Source organism: Cyprinus carpio, chromosome B20 (assembly GCF_018340385.1).
Source record: "Cyprinus carpio isolate SPL01 chromosome B20, ASM1834038v1, whole genome shotgun sequence".
In the NCBI taxonomy this organism is placed as follows: domain Eukaryota; kingdom Metazoa; phylum Chordata; class Actinopteri; order Cypriniformes; family Cyprinidae; genus Cyprinus; species Cyprinus carpio.
In genome coordinates, this window is record NC_056616.1 from 24,533,573 (window position 1) to 24,554,658 (window position 21,086).

The window sequence follows — 21,086 nt, forward strand, 5'->3', positions numbered from 1 at the left end:
TTTTATTTTTAAAATTAGTTTAACCTAAAACTATATAGAATATATATATATATATATATATATATATATATATATATATATATATATATATGAAATCACTGTTCCTATTTTGATTTTCAATCCATTTTTACAGTACAATAGTATTATTAAAGTAGTAATATATTTCTAATAAGGAAAATCACAACAATAATTATTATTACTATTATTAATTATTTATCATAATTATTTATATGCATGTCATAAGTACTATAATTTTACAATATATATATATATATATATATATATATATATATATAATTACTATTCAAATTTTTTAATGCACTTTTTTATTTTAGAGTATAATAAGATTATTAAAATAGTAATTTATTTTTTGTGGAATAGTAATAATATTAGCATATACTGTAGTCACAATGTGATTTTCTTTTCTTTTCTTTTTTTTTTACAAATTGTGCAGCCTTTCAAAATAAGCACAGCAAATGTAAACAAATTTAAAAAAAAAATTAAAAAATCACAATTTTATCAGGAAAAAAATACAGTTTGATTTTTTTTCCCCTAAACCGTTCAGCCCTAGGCAAAACACACTTACATTCAGGAGAGATTTCGCTTAAATAAATGCGTCTAGTTTGAGGATGAAATGTTTTCACTGGTTGAGAACATGATCTTCGCGGTGTGAAGGCCCTGTGTAAACATGGCCAGACTGTTCAGATGCACGGCGGATCTTCATGGGTTTGAGTTTGGTGTGATTTGTGTCTCTCTCAGGCTGCCATACGCAAAGAGCTCAACGAGTTCAAAAGCACAGAGATGGAGGTGCATGAGTCCAGTCGACATCTAACCAGGTGAACACAAACACATCGATATCTGACGCCACTCGTCTGTCTGCCTTCTGTGTACTGCACTGTTATTATTAGCTGATTCCTAATGATGATGAGAAAGAAATCAAGCTTTTTTAATATTCCCCTTTTGTCTATTTACAGCTATTTTTTATTGAAAATATGCATTTTAATTCAATATAAATATACAGAAATAATCTATTATTTTAATTTCAGTATGTATGTTTTATAATGAACACCTTGTATTTTCTGTCTATATATCTATCTCTCTATAATAAAAAAAGAAATAAATATTTTTAAATATAAATATATATATAGATTATACATTTAATATAGCAATATATTTCTTATTTTGTTTACATTTTATATATATATTTTTTATTGACTTCTATATACAATTTATTAAATTAATACATTTATTCAGTAAGGATGCATTAAATAGTTTATACAGTAAGTGACATCAGTTATTTCCAACTTTATAAATGCCTTTACTCTTTCAAATAAATGCTGTTCTTTTCAACTTTTTATTCATGTTTTTATTCTGAAAAAATTCTGTATCACGTTTCCACTAAAATATTGTGCAGCACGACTGTTTTCAACATTGATAATAATTAGAAATGTTTCTTGATAATAAATCATCATATTAGAATGATTTCTGAAGATCATGTGACACTGAAGACTGGAGTAATGATGCTGAAAATACAGCTGTGCATCACAGAAATACATTACAGTTTAACAGAGATTCACATAGAAAACAGTTATTTTAAATTCGAATAATATTTAACAATTTCTACTGTTTTTTAATCAAATAAATGCAGCCTTGATAAACATAAGATTCTGTTTTAAATAAAAAAAAGTAGTGTATATTTAGACATCTACATATGTTTCTTAATATATATATATACTTAATATACATAAAATTAAATGTCGTGTAAAAATGTCTTTTAATATTTTATAAACATTTAAAATTGTACACAAATCACATTCATATACATGATGTCTCAGTCTGTTTGAAGCACTAGATTGCTACAGTATTTAATGTAAACAGCACGTCACTCTGTTCTGGTTCAAATGATATGGTCAAGTGAAGCACATTGCATTGTGGGATGGACATCATGTTTACTGTGTTGTCATTCTTGTGTTCTCTGCAGGTTTCATCGGCCGTAGAGCCGCTTCAGTCCATCAGTGAACTCTCTCTCTCTGGTTTGGAGCTGTTCGTCTCTAACGGACTCTGAAGAGACTCTGTGCTGCTGGATTTGATCAGGAATCACTCGCAGCAGATCTGAGCTGATCCTGCTGGACTCTCAGCGAGCTGACGATCTGTCTGTGTGCCGATATTTCTGTATATTTTGACAAAACTGATCTATTATGTGCTCTTCGCCATGAATTTCTCTTTTTTTGTGTTTTTTTGTTTCTCCAGGCGATGGTTTTTAATGCAGCAGATGATGTAGTTGATTTTCTACTTGTAACTGATAAACTATTCCAGTCCTCTTAGTTTTTAAAAAACGGAGAACACAAAAGAAACAACTTTTCTAATGAGCGCAAACCACATGATTACAAGCCGTCTTAAAAGAAATAGTTCAGCCGGAAAGGAAAATTAGCTGGAAATGTGCTCACCCTCAGATCATCCGAGTTTGTTTCTTCATCAGATTTGTAGAAATGTAGCATTGCATCAGTGTCTCAGCAATGGATGTGAATGGGTGCCGTCAGAATAAAAACGTCACAATAATCCACAGCACTCCGGTAACATCAGTGAACATCTGGAGAAGACCAAAGCTGAAACAAATATTGTGATTGTGATGTTTTTATCAGCTGTTTGGACTCTCATTCCGACGGCACCCATTCACTGTGATGCAATGCAACATTTCTCCAAATCTGATGAAGAAACAAACCCAAGGGTGGTATCATTTCCAGCAAATTATTCAGCGTTGGATTAACTATTCCTTTGATTCCACATTTCTTGCTTGTTTTTAACTTGCGTGCATCTGCGAGACACTTTTATCCAGTGCTTTTAAATATTTATTTTTATCAGTTCATTCATTCCCTGGGAGTCAAACCCGTGATGTTGGCTGCTGTTTTAAGTCATAAAACCCAAGAACATCTTTAACCAATAACAAAAAAGCAATGTTTGCCACGCCCACACTGCTGACCAATCAGAGGAGGCGATCTGGACGAGTGACAGGACAGAGCAATAACGTGTTAAGAGTGACTGATTGTTCATGAGTCCTGTGGAGTGTTTTCAAACCGGGTTTTTGTTCCTCCTTCGTCTCATTTTGCGCTCATTGGTGCTCAGCCGTCATGTGATCGAGCGTTGGGCGACCCTTTAAACCCCGCCCACTTTACAGGGGGTTGCTTTGCCAAAATAAAACCAAAACAGTGAAAGGAATCACAATAATCAGTGTTACATTAGTTTCTTTTTGTATTTTATTCACAGTGATCATACAGATATAGCAACAGTAACATCATAAAAAGAAGCTCATTCTGATTTACATTAAGGTCTCAACTAATGAGTAATATTTGTTACAACATTTAATCTTCGATTATAATAATAATACAGTTCACAGTGCATTATTTAATGTGAACAAATGCAATTTTTAATTTATTCAACTAACATTATAAGTGTACTACAAGGAATTATTTTATAATTTCATTACTACATAAACTATTGTTCTTTAGTTGAGGAAAAAGGAATTATTTTATTTTAATTATATTAACTTTAACTTTTAATTTAAATGTCTATTTTTAAATGTTGAAATTAACATTGTAATTGCATTACAAAGAATTGTTTTATAATTGTATTTTATTATTACATGAACAACTTGTTTTAAAGAGCAGGGAGTTGCTTATTTTACTGTAATAGTAATAATAATAATAATAATAACAAAATGTTAACAAATACAACTTTTAATTTTAAAAAGTTTTTATTTGCTAACATTAATTTATGTTAACATAAACAGTTATTAAAATAAAGTAAATATTAAATACAACTTTTTTTACTAAAATATTGACATCACCAAACTAAGCGTAATAAATTAGTTTTTTTTGTTGATTTCAAAATTTATTAGTAAAAACGTTGTATTTAATATTTACATTTTTATTTTAATAACTATTAATATTAACAAATTAATGTTAACAAAAAATATTTTTATTTTAGAAATGTATTAGTAAATTCATTAATATTATAATTATTATTACTACATTACCATTTTTTTTTAAATGATGAATAACAAGCAATGACTTTAGTTAATATTATTAAAATTTAACAAAAAATAAACTCCTCATTCCTCAATTTAAAAAAAAAAAAAGTTAATGTAGTAGTATTAATAGTAATAATAAATAAGAAAATAATTCCCCGTAATGCAATTACAATGTAAATTTACTAATCTATTTTCAAAATCAAGTTGTATTTGTTAACATGACTTAATGCACTGTGAACTCATGAATAATGACCAACTGTATTTTTATTAAACACTGACAAAGATTATTAAATGCTGTGCAAATCCTCACTGTTAGTTCATAAAGAAATGAGACCTTATTATAAATTGTTACCACTGTAACAATGTGTGCCGAGGTGTTTTTATGTTCATATATTATTTATAAATATTTTTAACTGACTTTGATACTGAACACATTGGCAGGGCATTACAGGAAAAGTTCATATATAAATTCCTGACTTTATTTATCACCCTCATTTGTTCCAGACTTACATGTTATTTTTTTCTGTGGCTCATTAAAGAGATTTCTGAGACTTTTAAGCACTTTTCCTGATCTTACGAATCATATGAACTCATACAGGTTTGGAACGACATGATGGTGTAAAAATAACTGTATTTTTGGCCGATTGGTGACCACACACACCCACAGAAGAGCAGACGTCGTCATGTTTTGAATGATTGATGTGTTTCTGTTTCCAGTCGTTAGCGGTTCTCTCTTCCGCTGCTGCTATTGGCTCCGAGAGCGGGAGGCATGTCATGTACCGTACTGTCACTCCTGAATGATGATGTAAACCAACCTAATAAAAGAGCGAGCACACACAGCTGACGTTCCTGTCGTCCAGGTCTGAGCACTGTGAGTCAAACTCAGAAATGATGGATTATACAGAGTGCATGGGCGTCCCGCAGTGTTTGTGCCACAGATCGATGGCTTTAGTGACGATGGCGTCTGTGTTCTCCTGCGGCATCTGTACAGAGAGACCCAAGAGATCAGAAGCGCTTTAGCAACTTTACAGCTTTATGTAGGTGCATCAAAAACTTAAATGTTAAATCACAGAAACTACAGAAAAGGGTTGGGAAATTTTTCTGGGTTCAATATTCTATTCATTCTATTAATTCATATTCTATTCAATATAATTTGTGGCAAAATGTTAATTTAATATTATTCATAAAAATAAAATAAATTAAAATAAACAAAATAATAAAACTAATAATTAACTGTTCCCCAATAAAAAAAACGTATAATAATAATAAATTAAAAAAATATATATTTAATATAATAAATAAAATTTTAAAATAAAGTAATTCAATTCCTCAATTAAAAACAGTACCTCATATAATAATAATAATAATAATAAAATGATGTTTAATAAAATTAATAAAATAAAAGAAAAAATTATTAAATAAATAAATAAAATAATAAAATTGTCCCTTATTTAAAAAATGGAATTTCATATAATAATAATAAATGAAATAATAGTATTTAATATAATAAATTTAATAATACTAAAATAATTCCTTGTTCCTCAATCAAAACAGTAGTTCAAATAAAATAAACTGTATATTAATAAAAATATAAATAATAAAGTAATTACTTGCTCAATTAAAAAAACAGATAGCAATATAATAATGATAATAATGATGTTACTTAAATGAATTAATAAAATAAAACGAATAAAAAATATTTGATGTACCTCAATTAAAAAAAAAAAAAACAGTAGTACATTTAATAGTAATAAAATAAATAAAATATTGTTATTTTATATAAATAAGGGTTTCTCAAAAAACAGTGGTTGATATAAGAAGAAGAAGAATCAATTAAATGATAAAATCATTAGTGAAAGTCTATGGAACGAGAGCACTGGAGGATTTTAAAAGATTTTTTTAAATGAATTTACCTGAAAAGAATCATAATGTAAAGATGAAAAAATGAAAAATTTAACAAACCCATTTTTGCCCTGATATGTAACTGAAAGAGTAATGTTTGCGGCTCACATTAGACAGGAAGTTGTAAACTCCATCCGGGTCACTCATTCCCATCAGCATGATCTTATAGCTGAGCAGAATCTCCACGGCAACAAACACCAGGATCTTACAGGAGCCGCTGATGACTTTATCCCAAACCCTGCCGACCAATCACAGCGCAGCACAGTCCATCAGGCAGCCAATCACACAAGAGCACGATCAATTAATCACAAGAGATAAAAAAAAAACACTGATAATAATCAGAAATGTTTCTTGAGCAGTAAATCATCATATTAGAATGATTTCTGAAGATCATGTGACACTGAAGACTGGAGTAATGATGCTGAAAATACAGCTGTGCATCACAGAAATAAATTACATTTTAATATATATTCACATAGAAACCAGCTGTTTGAAATGGTAAAAATATTTCAGAATTGTTTCTGTATTTTTAAGAGGAATCAGTAAACCGCAGGACGTCATTGTGTCCTGACCTCTGTAGGCTGGACTCTGGTAAACAGCCAGCAAAGCAGCGTCTGAACCAGAGACAGTACGGCAGCGAGCGCAGCGCTCCAGACGTCTTCAGATGAGCCAGCAGAGCGGCGTCCTCCTGAGACAGGAAGTGCTCCAAACTCTTCGGCTGAAACACACAGAGAACGTGCTTTCAGTTCAGAACAGCTGAGAGTAGCTTTACATCAATGAGCCGAACGAAACATGGACTATTTCTGTGGTGTTTCTGAACTTGGCAAGACATAAGGATGAGTTAATGTAATAAAATAATAATAATAACTTGTTATTATTCCTTAATGTCGAAAAAACAAATCTGGTGTTAAAAGGAAAACAAGCAAATTGATTTAACACTTAAACATTAAAAAATGATAAAAAGTAATATAAAAATAACAGCTGTTATCTTTTATTATAATGTCAAAATGAAAAAAATAACCACTTAATACCAACAATAAAAAAAACATTTATAAATAAATAAATAAAAACAATAATAATAGTAAAACACAAAATAAGTTACTTTATTTAAAAACTTGTTCTAGATGGTTGTTATAGACTTAAACCAAAATTAAAAATGCATAAAAACAAATTAAATAATATTAATAATAATAACTGTTATTATTCAATATAGTGTTAAAAGGAAAAAGTGAAACACTTAAGTTAAATATCATATAAAACATATAATGATAAGAACACTATATACATGTTTTAATTTATTATTTCAAAAAGAAAAAGTTAAAAACTGTTCTGGATGGTTATTGAACATTTAAACCAACAACATGACTAATAAAGTAATAATAATAATGACAATAAAAATAAAAAACAACTGATATTACAGCTGATTATTACAGCATCCAAAAAAAAAAAAAATATATATATATATATATATATATATATCTATATATATATATATATATATATATATATATATATATATATATATATCTATTTTGCATGGTTACTAACCCCTAAACGAAAATTTAAAAAGCATAAAAATAATAAATGAAAACAGTAATATTACTCATAATCACTGTTAATACATATTATGGTGTTTAAAAAATAAGTAAAATTATTGAAATCTTAAATAAATCAGCAATAATAAACTTAAAAAAAAAATGATGGAACAACAACATTACAAAAGTAATAATAAGTGTTATTTATTTTTCTGTGGTTATATATCTACAAGGTTATTTTAAACATTCATAATAATAATAATAATAATAATAATAATAATAATAATACATTATTTATCATTATCGTTTATCATTATTTGTTATCATTTATCATAGAGTAAAAAAATTATTATTAATAAATCATATTAAAAACGTTGTTAGCGGTTCCTTTAGCAGGTTAAGGTGTACCAGGTGAGGGATGGAGTCTCCAAACTTGAGCTTGAACTGGTTGATGAAACATCTGATGAGCCAATAACAGTCGACCGGGTCATCGACGATCTCCTCCATCGCTCTGCCGATAGCCAGGAAGTTTTCATCCTCGTCGTCCTGGAAGAACACCATCAAACCTGAGCCATGAGGAAACATGTGCTGCTGGCCTGTATACAGTACAGCTAATGATTTATCAATAACACTTGCTTCTCTGGATGACCTTATATGAAGCACCATGGCTTCAAACGAGTTCTACTTGAAACCCAAGCTCTGAGAAATACTGAAGACGATGCTGTAAACTGTAGACACACTTCCCCCTTTACCTTTTAGACACGGCTCATGTTTATAACATTTATAAAATATATACATCAATAAATAATCTTTCCATTGATGTGTGTTTTGTTAGGATAGCACAATATTTGTCTGAGATACAACTATTTGAAAATCTGGAATCTGAGGGAGCAAAAAAATCTAAATATTGAGAAAATCATCTTTAAAGTTGTTCAAATGAAGTTCTTATCAATGCATATTACTAATCAAAAATTAAGTTTTGATATATTTACGGTAGGAGATTTACTAAATATCGTCATGGAACATGATCTTAACTTAATATCCTAATGATTTTTGGCATAGAGAAATCTATAATTTTCACTCATATTGCTGGCTATTGCTACAAATATACTGTCTATAATAAATATAATATATTGAAGAATCGGTTAAAAACACATCTCTTCCATCTTCATTTGACGCTCTAACTCTAGCACTTTCTATTCTAATTCTATTCTTTGAAAAAAATTATAAAAATACTTGCCATTTTTAGACTTGCACTCAATTCATTTACTAACTGCTTGTTTGAAAAAAACTAACTAGCTTCTCTGTTCTATTTGTTTATTATACAATTAACAAAAAGCAAAAAAAGGGCCTCTAACACTAGCTTACACTATTCTTTTTCTATTCTACCTGTTTTCTTTTTATTTATTTATATGTGTCCCTGCAGCACAGAAGCAGTCATCAGTAGCACAGGTGTATTTGTAGCAATAGACAACAATACATTGTATGAGTCAAAATTATACATTTCTCTTTTATGCCAAAAATCATTAGGATATTAAGTAAAGATCATGTTCCATGAAGATATTTTGTAAATTTCCTAACGTAAATATATCAAAACTTCATTTTTGATTAGTAATATGCATTGCTAAGAACTTCATTTGAACAACTTTAAAGGTGATTTTCTCAATATTTCGATTTTTTTGCTCCCTCAGATTCCAGATTTTCAAATAGTTGTATCTCAGACAAATATTGTCCTCCTAACAAACCACACATCAATGGAGAGATTATTTATTCAGCTTCAGATGATGTATAAATCTCAATTTCAAAAAATTGACCCTTATGACTGCTTTTGTGCTCCAGAGTCACATATAAATAATGACTTGGCCTGAGGAACTGATTGCCCACAAACCCGCAGCTCCTCACCGGCGGCCTGAGCTCGCTCCTGCGGGGAAGCTGTCGGCTCTCCAGCTGGTACATGCGCAGGTAGAGCTCCGTCGCCGGGGTGGATGCGTGGATGAAGCGCATGGCTGTCAGAGCGCCGTTGACGTCGTCAAACTGCTCGAGACGATAGCGAGACACCAGAGCGTGAGAATCACTGTGAGGCGGCAGGATACCTGCAGACGACGGGACAGACGGCTTCACCAGCCTGATCTAGACTCTCGCTGTGTTTCCATCCACCTGTTTTTATGCACATTTTGGAATATCGCATAAAAAAAAAAAAAACGCTGGATGGAAACCGCAAGATGTGCATCACTTCTAAAAATGCACATAGAAAACTTATGCACTTATTTGAGTAGGAAAACCTTTTTATCCGATGTGTTTAAACTACGATGGAAACACATTTACCGAATTACTTCCTCCATGTGCATTTGACTTTGCACTATGAGACAGGATAACTTGACTAACCAGAGGACCGATCTTAATGCACAGCATCTGAAATGTTGTTTTGGTCGTTCTGGAATGCAGATTATCAGGAAGTGATGATTTTGCTCTCTTTGACTCGTTGGATGGAAACGGTGCTTAATTCGCAAATGTTTTATGTGATATTCCAGATTTGCACATAAGTTTAATTCAAATCTTTGGATGGAAATGTAACTAATGTGTTATATTATATACAGTGATGGCCAAACTGATTAGAGCACTAGTATTTCCAGCAGCTAAAAATGGTTTCAAGTCAGTTATTTCTATCTTTTGCTGTAGTGAGTCAGTAGGAAATATCAGTTTACATTTCCAAACATTCATTTAGTCATTAATTGTAATAATGCAGTGAGATTTGAAGAGAGATGTGATCTGATCATCATCAGTCTGTCTGGAGTGACGTGAAGAAACTCAATCCAGAAGAACTGTGTCTCCGAGACGCTTCAAGAAACTCTGCTCAAGTGAAAAAGTGAAAAGCTGCTTTAAACACAATGGATGCTCACAACAAATGTTGATTTCATTAAGTTAATTGATAAAGAAAATCTATTTATGGCATTATTTTTGACAGCATCCTCATTTTACCGCATTTTTACACAAGTGACTAAACGTTAAAAAGCACTATAGCTTTACAGGCTTTGCAAAATCTCACTGCATTATTACAATCAGTGACTAAATGAATGTTTGGAAATGTAAACTGATATTTCCTACTGACTCACTACAGCAAAAGATAGAAATAACCGACTTGAAACCATTTTTAGCTGCTGGAAATACTAGTGCTCTAATCAGTTTGTGAATGATAATTCATGTTCTCACCCAGCAGGACTTTCCACACGTGTATCCGGTACATGGAGGGCAGAGGAAACCTCTGACTGAAGGTGCTCAACTTCTCCACATCTGAAAACAACAGCAACAAAACTGACTGAAGGAGCGAGAGAACTTATATCACAGCCATTTGTTCTCAACTGAGCGATATATAGCATTTCACAGTTCCACATAAACCTAAACAAAGATGAAAAATAATAAATACTACTGTATATAATAATAATAATAATAATAATAATAATAAGAAGAAGAAGAAGAAGAAGAAGAAGAAGAAGAAGAAGAAGAAAGTTATTATTATTATTTATTACTGAGCTGAAATGCTTGGTTATTGAACATTTAAACCAATATTTAAAAAATAAAAACAACTATTATTATCATTATTGAGTCAAAAGAGAAAAAAAGTTCTTCATGGTTACTGAACAGTGTATTAAAATAAATAATAATAATAATAATTATTATTATTATTTATTATTGTGTTGAAAAAGTAAATCTATCCTATATGATTAATGAACACTTAATCCAACAATAAAAATAATTAATAATATATAAATGTATTGTTATTAATAATAGTTATTTTTTATTGTTTTTATTATAGTGTCAAAAGAAAAAAAAAATCTGTTCTGCTTGGTAACTGAACACCAACAATAAAAATAAAAATTATAACTTATTTTATGTTGTCTAAATGTTACAATTTTGTATTATTAATAACAAAAATAATAATAACAATTATTATTTATTGTCTTAAAAAAGTTAAAAACCAATTTTGCATGATTACTACACCAAAACTGAGTATGACTTATTAATAAATTACTAACATCAACAACAACAATAATAATATTAAGAAACAATTATTTTATATTATTATTATTATTATAAGATCAAAAATAATACTGTTATTTTTTATTATACTATTAAAAAGTAAAATATTGTTTCTAAATGATAATTCAACTCTTAAACCAACATTAAAAATGCATAAAATGTAAATAATAATAATAAGAAGAAGAAGAAGAAGAAGAAGAAGAAGAAGAAGAAGAAGAAGAAGAAGAAGAGAAAAAATAAGTAAAAATCTGTTTAACGAACACTTAAACCAATGTAATATAAAATAACAAATAATTAAATACCTGTTATTTTTGAATGAATGAATGAACGAACACATTTGAAAACAGTAAGAATAACGGTGAGTCTGTAGAAGGAGTATTGTGCTCTGTTACCCAGAGGATTGTCCTTCAGCAGGATCTCCAGTGATTTCTTCTCCTCCACTCCTCTGAAACCCACCTTCTCGTAATACGCCGAGCGGAAGTTCCTCTGAGGATCATCAGCCATGATCACCGATGTGAAGCTGAAACAGAAAAACACCATGATTTACACACACCGCTGATCACACTTCACCATATTTACCATAATATTACTGTAGTAAACAACACCAGAGCAGACCAGAGTCACAGTTTACTTCAAAACAACAAAGGGATCACATTAGTTAACTACACTATTGATTAACGTAACGTTACCTTTCCTTCCTTCAAAGAAGATATAATACTATAACGTTACTAGTTTATTAATTGTAATGTAATAAATAGTAATACATTACAATTCAACGGTTCTCTAATAAGTTAGATTATTTTGAATCGTAACATTAACATTTTCATAAAATACAAGCTACAACAGTATGTTTATGTGAGACATATCTGCTGTGTATTTATCGTAAACAATGTTTTAACGTTAGAGATTTTTAAAAAAATGACCGTTTATTTACCTCAGAGCGCAGATCTCAGCGGGCCTCCGCGGTTTTCCTCAGCTGAGAGATTCTTCACGCAGTTTATCAATCAAACATCTGACTGGAGTTCACATTTAGTACATAAATGCGGAATTATTAGCTTTAATACTTAAATGAGAGACTGCATATGTATACGTCTGTGAACGCGGCTGTCTGGAGTCCTGTGACACAGGAAGTAATTCACGTCCTCGTGTTGTTGTACCTCCGCGCGAGTCCAGCAGGAGGCGCGCACTCGGCTCAGCTACCATAGACATAATAAAAGTCAGCCTTTAAAACTTATTTAGAATCTATAGTCTTTAAAAAAATCATAAAAAGCCCAAAGTACTGTTTCTCTGCTAAATTAATTTAAAATATGCTTGTGATGCCCTTTTTTTTCATTTAATTTAATTAAGTTAATTTAATTAAGTTTGTTAGCTTGGAGCTGGTTAGCAGCAGAGGTCAGCCAGGGTGCTATTTTTTTTTTTTTTTATCATTTGTTATCTTTAATAATAATAATAATATATGATGTTAGTACTCGTGAAATAATTTCACATCTTTATAAAACAGGGTGCTTATTTCCGCTTTAAAGCAACACTATATTATGTAAATGTTAGCGCTCTAGCGGTTCATAAACAGAACTGCACGCATCCCGCGGAAGAACTTTTTAACCGGAGCTACTTCTCCTAGTTTATGTCTATGGCGATTCACGCAGGTATGTGTTACTCCGCAGCGGTTACGAGCCGAACAGGCTAAATAGTCCAAAAATAATCAATTATTATAAATGTACCGTAGTGATTTGGGATAAGACAAAAAGGCGGTTTGGTAGATTATTCTCTCATTATATACATTTAGCAAATTTTGAAAACAGAAAAAGTTACATAGTGTTGCTTTAACATGCACTTAGATCTTTAATTGTAATCAATAATAATACTGAATGGAATTAAAAGTATTAATGTACAAATTTGAAGTTCTAAAGTAAATATTTTGAAGTCAGGCGTGGATTTGATTGTTTTAGGCATGAAATAACTCCTAAATATAATATTTTATATATAAAATCAAACCGTAGTAATAATTCTTCATAGGAGTCTTACTGTAAATTTGTGGTCTTTCTTTATTTGAGTAATAAAACTGTAAGAAAAATGTCAGACACAGTGTTAGCAATCAACTTCACAGAGTAATTCAGGCTAGTACAAAGGTAAAGCGAAGGCACTGAAACTTTAAGAAAAACTACAGCAATTCAACAGTATTAGTGTAAAAACAAATCAGGAAAGTGACATATTTACTCAAAATCTAGTGTTATTAAACAACTTTCATCTGTTTAATAAAATTCAAAAGCAGATAAACCCCCATAATGTGATTAAGCAGGCAAAATTATTATTATTATTATTATTTTTTAATACATTCAATATAGATTTAAGGAACACTAAATGCTACTGGTTCTTCTTTAGTTTTCCAAACAAGGTGGTTTAAAAAAAAAACGCTGATTAGTTTAGAACACAATCCACATTTCCAATAATAAATGTTACTGATTTTCTCATATTGTTATCTTAAAATACTTTGATGGATAATTGTGTTATATAACATTGCACAGTACAAAATCAGAATCAGAAAGAGCGTTATTGATTGTTTGAAAATGATTGTTTAAGAGAGCGATCTGGAGCTGAAAGAGGTTTTGCTGTAGCTAAAGCTGCTGTATTTGGAAGAAGAAGTGGGGGATAAGCTGTAGTCTACGCTGCCCCTACGGGATCCGCTTCGAGAGCCTGAGGCAGATCCTGGATTCGAGAGGTTGTAGGGGCTGCTGATGCCACGTGATGAAACCGTGGAGGCGGGAAGCATGCGGACACCCGTGTTCTCCTCGGTCATGCAACCTTCCAGAGCCTCCTTGTAGGATATCCTCAGCTTGGTCTTGGGGCAGGTGAGGGTCTTGGGGTGGTGGCGCGTATCCTGGAGCTTCTGAGCCGCTCTCATGTCCAGCCAGCCGAGCTGCAAAGCCTCCTCAAGTGAACGTCTGCACCCAAGCTCTGGGTCGAACAGCCCACCGGTTAAATACTGGAATTCAAGGAAGCGCTGGCCAGCTTCGTACGGCAGCCATTTTTCCTTGACGGCCTCGGCGGCTGACATCTTACGCTTGGTTTTCACGTCTTCGAAACCAATATACGCTTTTTGGGCAGGTTTTATCCTGTTGGCCATTTCGTCATCAAGGACTCCAAGTCGGGTTGCTTCTTGAATAGAAATACGGCGACCGTTTTCAGGGCTCACAATCCCTCCTGTGCAAGCTTGAGCCTCGAGGAGCCGTTGTGCTGTGATGGAATCGATGATTCCTCGCTTCAGAGCGTCACATATGCTGATCTTCTCCAGCTTCTCTGTGTCAAAAACCGCTCCTACTGGATTCTGTTCTTCAATCGTTTCTACTAACGGGGTCAGTTTGATTGACATGCTGGAAATATGCTTGGCGGTGTTTGTTGAGGATGGATCTTGAATGGTTTCTCGAGTGGAGACACTCTCGACTGATTTAACAGTTTCAGTTTTAATTATGTGGCTTTTCATTGTCGTCTGGGATGCGAAAGATGATGAGGCGACAGAGGAGCGGAGTGGTTTGCTGAGGGTCTTTGTCTTGTTGGTGATCATATATGCAAGCTCTGTAATGGTGAGATTTCCTGAGTGATACTTATCAAAGACAACTTGGTCAATCACTCCCTTAGCTAGCAGTTCTTTCAAGTCATACTGAATGCCTGTTTGCATGTCCATTATAGCTGTACTGGTTGAGCCATCTGGGGCAATGATGACTATTTCTTCCCACTCACATTCTTGCTGAGACAATTCCAAAAAGGTTTCGTAGTCTATGAGTTTCTTCTCATAGGCTTCACGCACCGTCATCTCTTTATTACTTTCAGGATCAACAATTAATACTCGTCTCTTCCTTGTGGAGTTCTTCTGCTGCATCTTTTTCTTATCATAAAGGGGCAGAAGCACTAGTCCCGTCTTCTTATCTGGAATGCAACGGCTCTTTAGCTGCAGGTAGGTCAGATTGTCCTCTGTGTTTGGGTCGAAAAAACCTTTTGTGTCATCTCCTTCATCTTTCAAAATCTGGTTCATCTCTTCGTCAAAGTAGCTCCTTTGGTACGCCACATCAACGTCAATTCTGTGACTGTGTTTAGGGTCAATGATGCCACCACTTGCAATCTGAGCCTCCAGCAGGCGAATGCCATGACCTTTCTCTATGAGACCACGTTCGATGGCTTCGAACAGGGAGATCATATTGTTGGTGCCTGGGTCTTTGTACCCAGTTACCGCTCTCTCTGCAGACAATAGCTTTTCTTTGAACTCCACACCCACCAGTCCTTTCTTACAAGCCTCCTCGACTGTGTGGTACTCATTGTGGATGGGATCAATAATGAATCCTGAGGCTGCCTGGGCTTCCAGAAGCTCCAAGGTAGTGCCTGGTCGCAGAAGCCCTTCCTTCATGGCCTGGTAGATGGGCAAGGCGCAGTCGTTGGCCTCATCATAAATCCCAGCAATGCAGGTTGACCCTCGGAGATAAGCCCGGAGCCTGTGTTCAATATCTTGGCTGGTAATCTTGCCCTCTCTCAGATGATCTACGTCCGAAGGTTGCAGCAATTTTGCATCCACCAGATCTGAGACGCTAACTTCATGGCGCAGTCCCTGTACTGTCATGGGTTTCTCTGGAGCTGGAAGCAGGAGCAAGCTAGTACTGAGGTCAGCCTTGCATCGCTTCTTGAGGGTAACGTACCTGGCACGTAGACCAGTGTCGGGATCGATATAGCAATCAGGTCTGGCATTTAGAGCTTGATAAAGATCTTCATCAACAAGGTCACGGTCCATGGCGGTATCTTTGGAAACATAGACACTAAGGATGGGATCAAGGATGCCTCCCGCCGCCTCTTGTGCCTGCAGGAGACGCAGAGCTATTTCTTGGTTAACTATTCCTTTCTTCATGGCTTGGCTTACTGGCAAGAGTTTACCAGTTTTGGGATCCCTGAACCCAACGCAGGCAGCCTCTGCAGTCAACAGCCGCTTCTTGTCAGCTTCATCCACAAGTCCATTCAGACAAGCTGCCTCAACAGTCATCCTCACATTAGCTCTGGGATCTATGATGTACCCTGTGGCAGCTTGAGCCTCTAGCAACATATTTCCACTCTCATCTGAAATCAATTTTTGTTTTTTAGCCTCGGTGAAGGTCATTTTGCCTTTAGGTCCTGCTGCCAGACCCGCAATGGCTCCTGTGCCTTTAAGATTGAGCCTGATGTCGACAGATACATCCTCAACAGTTCTCTGGCCAGTCATCAACTGCTCAAATGTCACCTTGTCAATCACACCACAGTCATGCAGCTGCTGTGCTGTGACCTTCTTGCGGACACCTTCGAAGACCAGCGAGGAGGCGTCCATTAGGTCTGTCTGAGTATATTTGGTAGCACCATCTGGTTTCCGCTGCGGTCTTAGTAACTCCTTCTGCTGCGAGTCTCGAAGCGCCTGCATCTCTGCCCTCTCTCGTTCCAAGTTCTGCGAGAGCAGCCTGTAGCGTTCTTCGGTCTCCTTCAGTTGCGTCCTCAGCCTCTCCATCTCGGCATTGACAGAATTAAATTGGCTCTCCAGGCCGGAGCGCTCTGAGTTATGCTTTCGAATCAGCTCTTCATGAGTCGCACATTTGGTCTTCCATTGGGTAAAATCCTTCTTGATCCTCTCATTGTCCTCCTGCAGCTGTGATTTGAGTCGCAGTTCTGATTCCAGTGAGAGTTTGATACGGGATAGCTCGTCTTCCAGCTTTTTCAAGCGCATCATTTCCTGTTCCATTGTGGCCATTTTCTTGAGGAAGTCATCCCGCTCTTGCTGCAGGCTGTTGCACTGATATTGGGATGTCTGGATCACAGAAGAAGTCTGCAACAAAAAGACCAAAGAGAAGATCATTGTTTAATCATTAAAGTTGATCATTCTGTATATGATTTTTGACGATTACAAAAAAGAACTGATTGGTTTTCAAGCTAATTACATGGCTATAGCCAACCCTGCTCCTGGAGGGACTATCTTCCAGCAGATTTTAGTTCCATCTAGAGGTCATCACAGGTCCACTCGGATCCGAAAACCCGAGCGAGTTCGGTTCCAAAACTTCGACGAGCACCTCAGACACGGGTTGGGTTCGGTATTAGCGGCCTCGGGTCTTGGGTAATTTAAAATAAACATGCTTTTTCCAAATGGACCCAATTATACCCGAATTATTTAAACTATCCCGAATGCATAGGCTACTTTCACTTTGGTGTTAGGTGAGGAACACACATAAAAAACAAGCAAACGTTTGTAACCTGGCACACAGAGATATTCTTATAGATATGAGACCCATCAGGAAAATCCACTCGCTTCATTATGCTGCCTGTTCATAGAGGGCTTTTCTTTTTTGTGTGCAGAAGCCTTTCACTGGGGATCAGGTTGCAGACAACACTAGTGAATCCATTAATTATTAGGCTATTGATTTATTTTTTATCAAACTATCACGTTTATTTTTCAAATCCACTGGTCACAATTGAAAGCCGGGCTCAGAAATAACTTGTATCCATCAGGCAGGCACTAAAAGGCTTTAAAGTAGCCTCAAAATAAATTGAATAAATGTTAAATAAATCAAAGTGATGGAGAAGCGGCCAAATCAGTCAGCAGGAAACCAGGATTTTTCCTGACTAACTGTGGGGCTGCAGGCTGTACACACGTCATGCCGTTTATGTTCGGGTCCATTCAGGTTCAAAATTAAATGCCGTCAGGTCGGCTAGGGTCTGACTCGGGTCTAATTTCATTGGGTCTGTCTCATGTTGGGTTTTTCTTTAAAAAAATTAATTTATTCATGTCGGGTTCAGGTAAGAAGTGATTTGGGTCGATTCGGGTCAGGTACATATTTTAGGACCTGAGAAGACCTCTAGTTCCATCCCCACTCCAACACACTTTCCTGTTATTTTCAAGTAATCCTGAACACCTTGATTAGCTGTATTGGTGTGTTAGTATATTAGGGCTGGAGCTAAACACCAGCATAGTAGCCCACCAGGTGCAGGGTTTGGTACGCCTGTTCTAAAGTATCAAAATCACAGAGGGTGCCACGAACAATAGAGGTTAGATTGATACGTCTTGAATGTGGTTGATCATGTATGCTGTTGTGCAAAACAAGCACACAGCATGGAAGCTTGCAAAGGGCAAACTACAGAGGCGTGTAAGGTGCAAATCTGCAGGGTATGGTGTGAAAAAAGGTCAAACATGCACATTAAGACATGCAAAAATATGGCAGATTTTTATGGGGACATATTTTGCATGTCAAGACAGTAACAATTTACAGCATGCAGCGTGAGAGAGAGATGCATGCAGCTGGCTAAATCAACGAATTTTAACTTGAGAACCCTAGTTTCTAGTTATTCTAGTACCTCTCTGGCTTGTTTTTGTACATTTTCTATCTCCAATTGCAGTTTTTCTCTCTCTTGTGAGAGCTGTCGTGTAAGCCTGTCATGCTCTGCATCGGCACGCTGGCTGGACTCAAGCTGTTTCTGCAAAGCTGTAATTTGCTCAGTCAGTTCCCGATCTCCATGCTTTTTGTTTTTGAACAGTTCCTCATGTTCTAGACGCACAGAGCGCAACTCCTCCTCCAGACGGAGACGATCTTTGGTCAGAGTTTCGTTGAGCCTTTGCAGACGCTCAGTTTCAGCAATTCTTATGTTTAATGCACAAGTCTTCTCCTCCATTCTGCGATGAAGGGCCTCGAAGCGCTGGTTGGAGTCTTGGACGCGCCCCTGTTCCTGTGTCAGCTGTAGTTTCAAAGTGTTCATCTCGGCTTTCAAGGCAGCCAGGCTCTGAGAAGACGCTTTGTGCTCCTTCAAGGCACGGTCTAGGGCCTCCTTCAACTGCTTGCATTCTTCATCCACATGCTTGGCCTCAAGATTGGTCTCTTCCTGGCTCTTACGCAGCGTGGTGATTGTAGTGGTGTACTCCCGCATGGCCTGGCTACTCTTTTCAAGTTGCGCCTCCGTTCTCCTGCGCTTGCTGGCCTCCTCTTCCACCACTTGCCGCTGCTTCTCCAACTCACTTTCCAGTCGCTTCAGCTCTTCCTGGAGCTCTTGAATGCGGTTTTGGAGGCGTGTAATAGTCTGTTCAGACCGGCCCTTCGCAAGAGCATGGGCCTCAAGCTCCACCCGGATGAGGCTCAACTCCTGGTGGGAAGAGCGTAGTTGCACCAACTCCACATTACAGTTTTCATTCTTAGTTTTGAGGTCGGCCAACTCCTCCTCCAGTTGCCTGGTCTTGGCCTCTAAAGATCTTTTCAGGCGTTGCTCCTCCTCTAGACTCCGTGTGAGACGGTTGATCTCACTACACTTTTCTTGCAGTGCCCGACTGGAGCTCTCCTGTACCTCCCTCGTTTTGTTGTCTGCTTCACATTTCTGGCTAGACAACAACTGGACTTGAGATTCCAGCTCACGCCTCTTTCGGCCTTCCTCTGTACTTACAGCGCCAAGTCTCTGAACCTCCTCTTCCAGGTGCTTCCTCTGGGCCTCCTCCTGGCCGAGGGAGATACGAAGCCTTTGCAGCTGCTCCTTCAACTCCTTAGATTCTCCCTCTAATCTTTCAAACTCCAGACTCATAGAAGCAGCATCACTTTCCTTCTGCTGCGAAAGCTTCTGCATGCTGGTCTGAGTAACGAGGATTTGAGACTCGTAGGTCTGTTTCACCTCTCGTATCTTTATGTTGTGCTCCTGCCTTACCTTTGCCAGCTCTGCCTGCATCTCCTTGACACGCCGAGACTCGTCTTCCAACTCCCTTCGCAGACGATCCAGCTCTCGGGTCCTTTCAGACACCGTCTTTTCCAGCTCCATCTTGGCCCAGCTGGCCTGCTCCAGTTCCTTGAGTTTCTTGCGCATAGTTTCCTCATGTTCGTCCTGCAAAATTGTGTAGTGCTCTTCCACGACTTTCTTTTTCCTCTCCATTTCGTCCAACTGGAGTTTGAGGCGACGTACTTCATCCGTTAGCTCTTGAAGGCGGTTGGTTGAAGAGTCCAGGCTGTCTTGTGTGGCCATGCACTTTAAAGTCTCAGTCCTCTTCACCTCTTCCAGAGATAGCAGGTGTGTCTGCGATTCATTCAGCTCCTGCTGGTATTTCAGAAGAGCTTCCTGCAAAGAGGCATTCGTTGCATTGTGATCTTTAATAGCATCTCGCAGCTGCTGAAGTTCCTCCTCGAGAAGCTCAATCCTGGTATTCCGGATCTGCAGAAAACATTTTAAAATACATTATTTTGTGCTTCATAAGTATATATTGAGCAGGCAAGTCCCTTGAGAATAAAAACTTGCATCATGAAACCTTACACTGACATTTGGCCAAAATGTCTGTTGACTTGTCTGAGTCCTAAAACCATTTAAAGACTTGGTCATTTTTAAGGCTTTTGCGTTTACTGAAGAAGGTTTAGGTAGGGCTGCATGATTTGGGGGGAAAATGTAATTGTGATTTAGTGATTTAAAAATTCAATTTGAAAATGCTCAGCTGCACAATTTGGATGAAAACTTTGTGAAATATAGATTAACACGACCAATTCTGGGTAGATTACTTACAAACAGAGCTGGGTAGTAACGGATTACATGTAACCTGGATTACATAATCAGATTCCAAAACTCAA

The 21,086-nt window shown here is 35.9% G+C and overlaps 3 protein-coding genes across 8 annotated transcripts in view; 1 reads left to right on the plus strand and 2 right to left on the minus strand.

The window, feature by feature from the left end:
• Nucleotides 1-2,560, plus strand: part of phactr1 (phosphatase and actin regulator 1) — a 27,836-nt gene extending 25,276 nt beyond the window's left edge. For all 5 annotated transcript variants that reach the window (XM_042746786.1, XM_042746787.1, XM_042746785.1 and 2 more), the window contains exons 12-13: nucleotides 760-836; nucleotides 1,982-2,560. In XM_042746786.1, coding sequence (XP_042602720.1) covers nucleotides 760-836; nucleotides 1,982-1,997 — 93 coding nt within the window. In that variant the 3' untranslated portion in view covers nucleotides 1,998-2,560. The remainder of the gene's footprint in view (nucleotides 1-759; nucleotides 837-1,981) is intronic.
• A 1,713-nt stretch (nucleotides 2,561-4,273) lies between these two features.
• Nucleotides 4,274-12,664, minus strand: tbc1d7 (TBC1 domain family, member 7). The gene is made up of 8 exons (XM_042746514.1): nucleotides 12,437-12,664; nucleotides 11,895-12,022; nucleotides 10,675-10,755; nucleotides 9,367-9,557; nucleotides 7,873-8,010; nucleotides 6,502-6,647; nucleotides 6,038-6,167; nucleotides 4,274-5,010 (listed from the first exon to the last, which is right to left on the minus strand). Exons 2-8 carry the CDS (start codon nucleotides 12,004-12,006, stop codon nucleotides 4,924-4,926), a joined length of 885 nt encoding a protein of 294 aa, XP_042602448.1. The 5' UTR covers nucleotides 12,007-12,022; nucleotides 12,437-12,664; the 3' UTR covers nucleotides 4,274-4,923.
• Nucleotides 12,665-13,527: 863 nt separating this feature from the next.
• The window catches only part of wu:fi04e12 (desmoplakin), a 40,924-nt gene continuing 33,365 nt past the window's right edge, over nucleotides 13,528-21,086 (minus strand). The window contains exons 23-24 of one of the 2 annotated variants that reach the window (XM_042746513.1): nucleotides 20,182-20,679; nucleotides 13,528-17,332 (exon numbers count right to left, since the gene is read on the minus strand). In XM_042746513.1, the coding sequence (XP_042602447.1) occupies nucleotides 14,078-17,332; nucleotides 20,182-20,679 (3,753 nt within the window). In that variant the 3' untranslated portion in view covers nucleotides 13,528-14,077. Of the gene's footprint in view, nucleotides 17,333-18,852; nucleotides 20,680-21,086 lie in introns of both variants that reach the window. The other variant, XM_042746512.1, reaches the window with a different exon arrangement.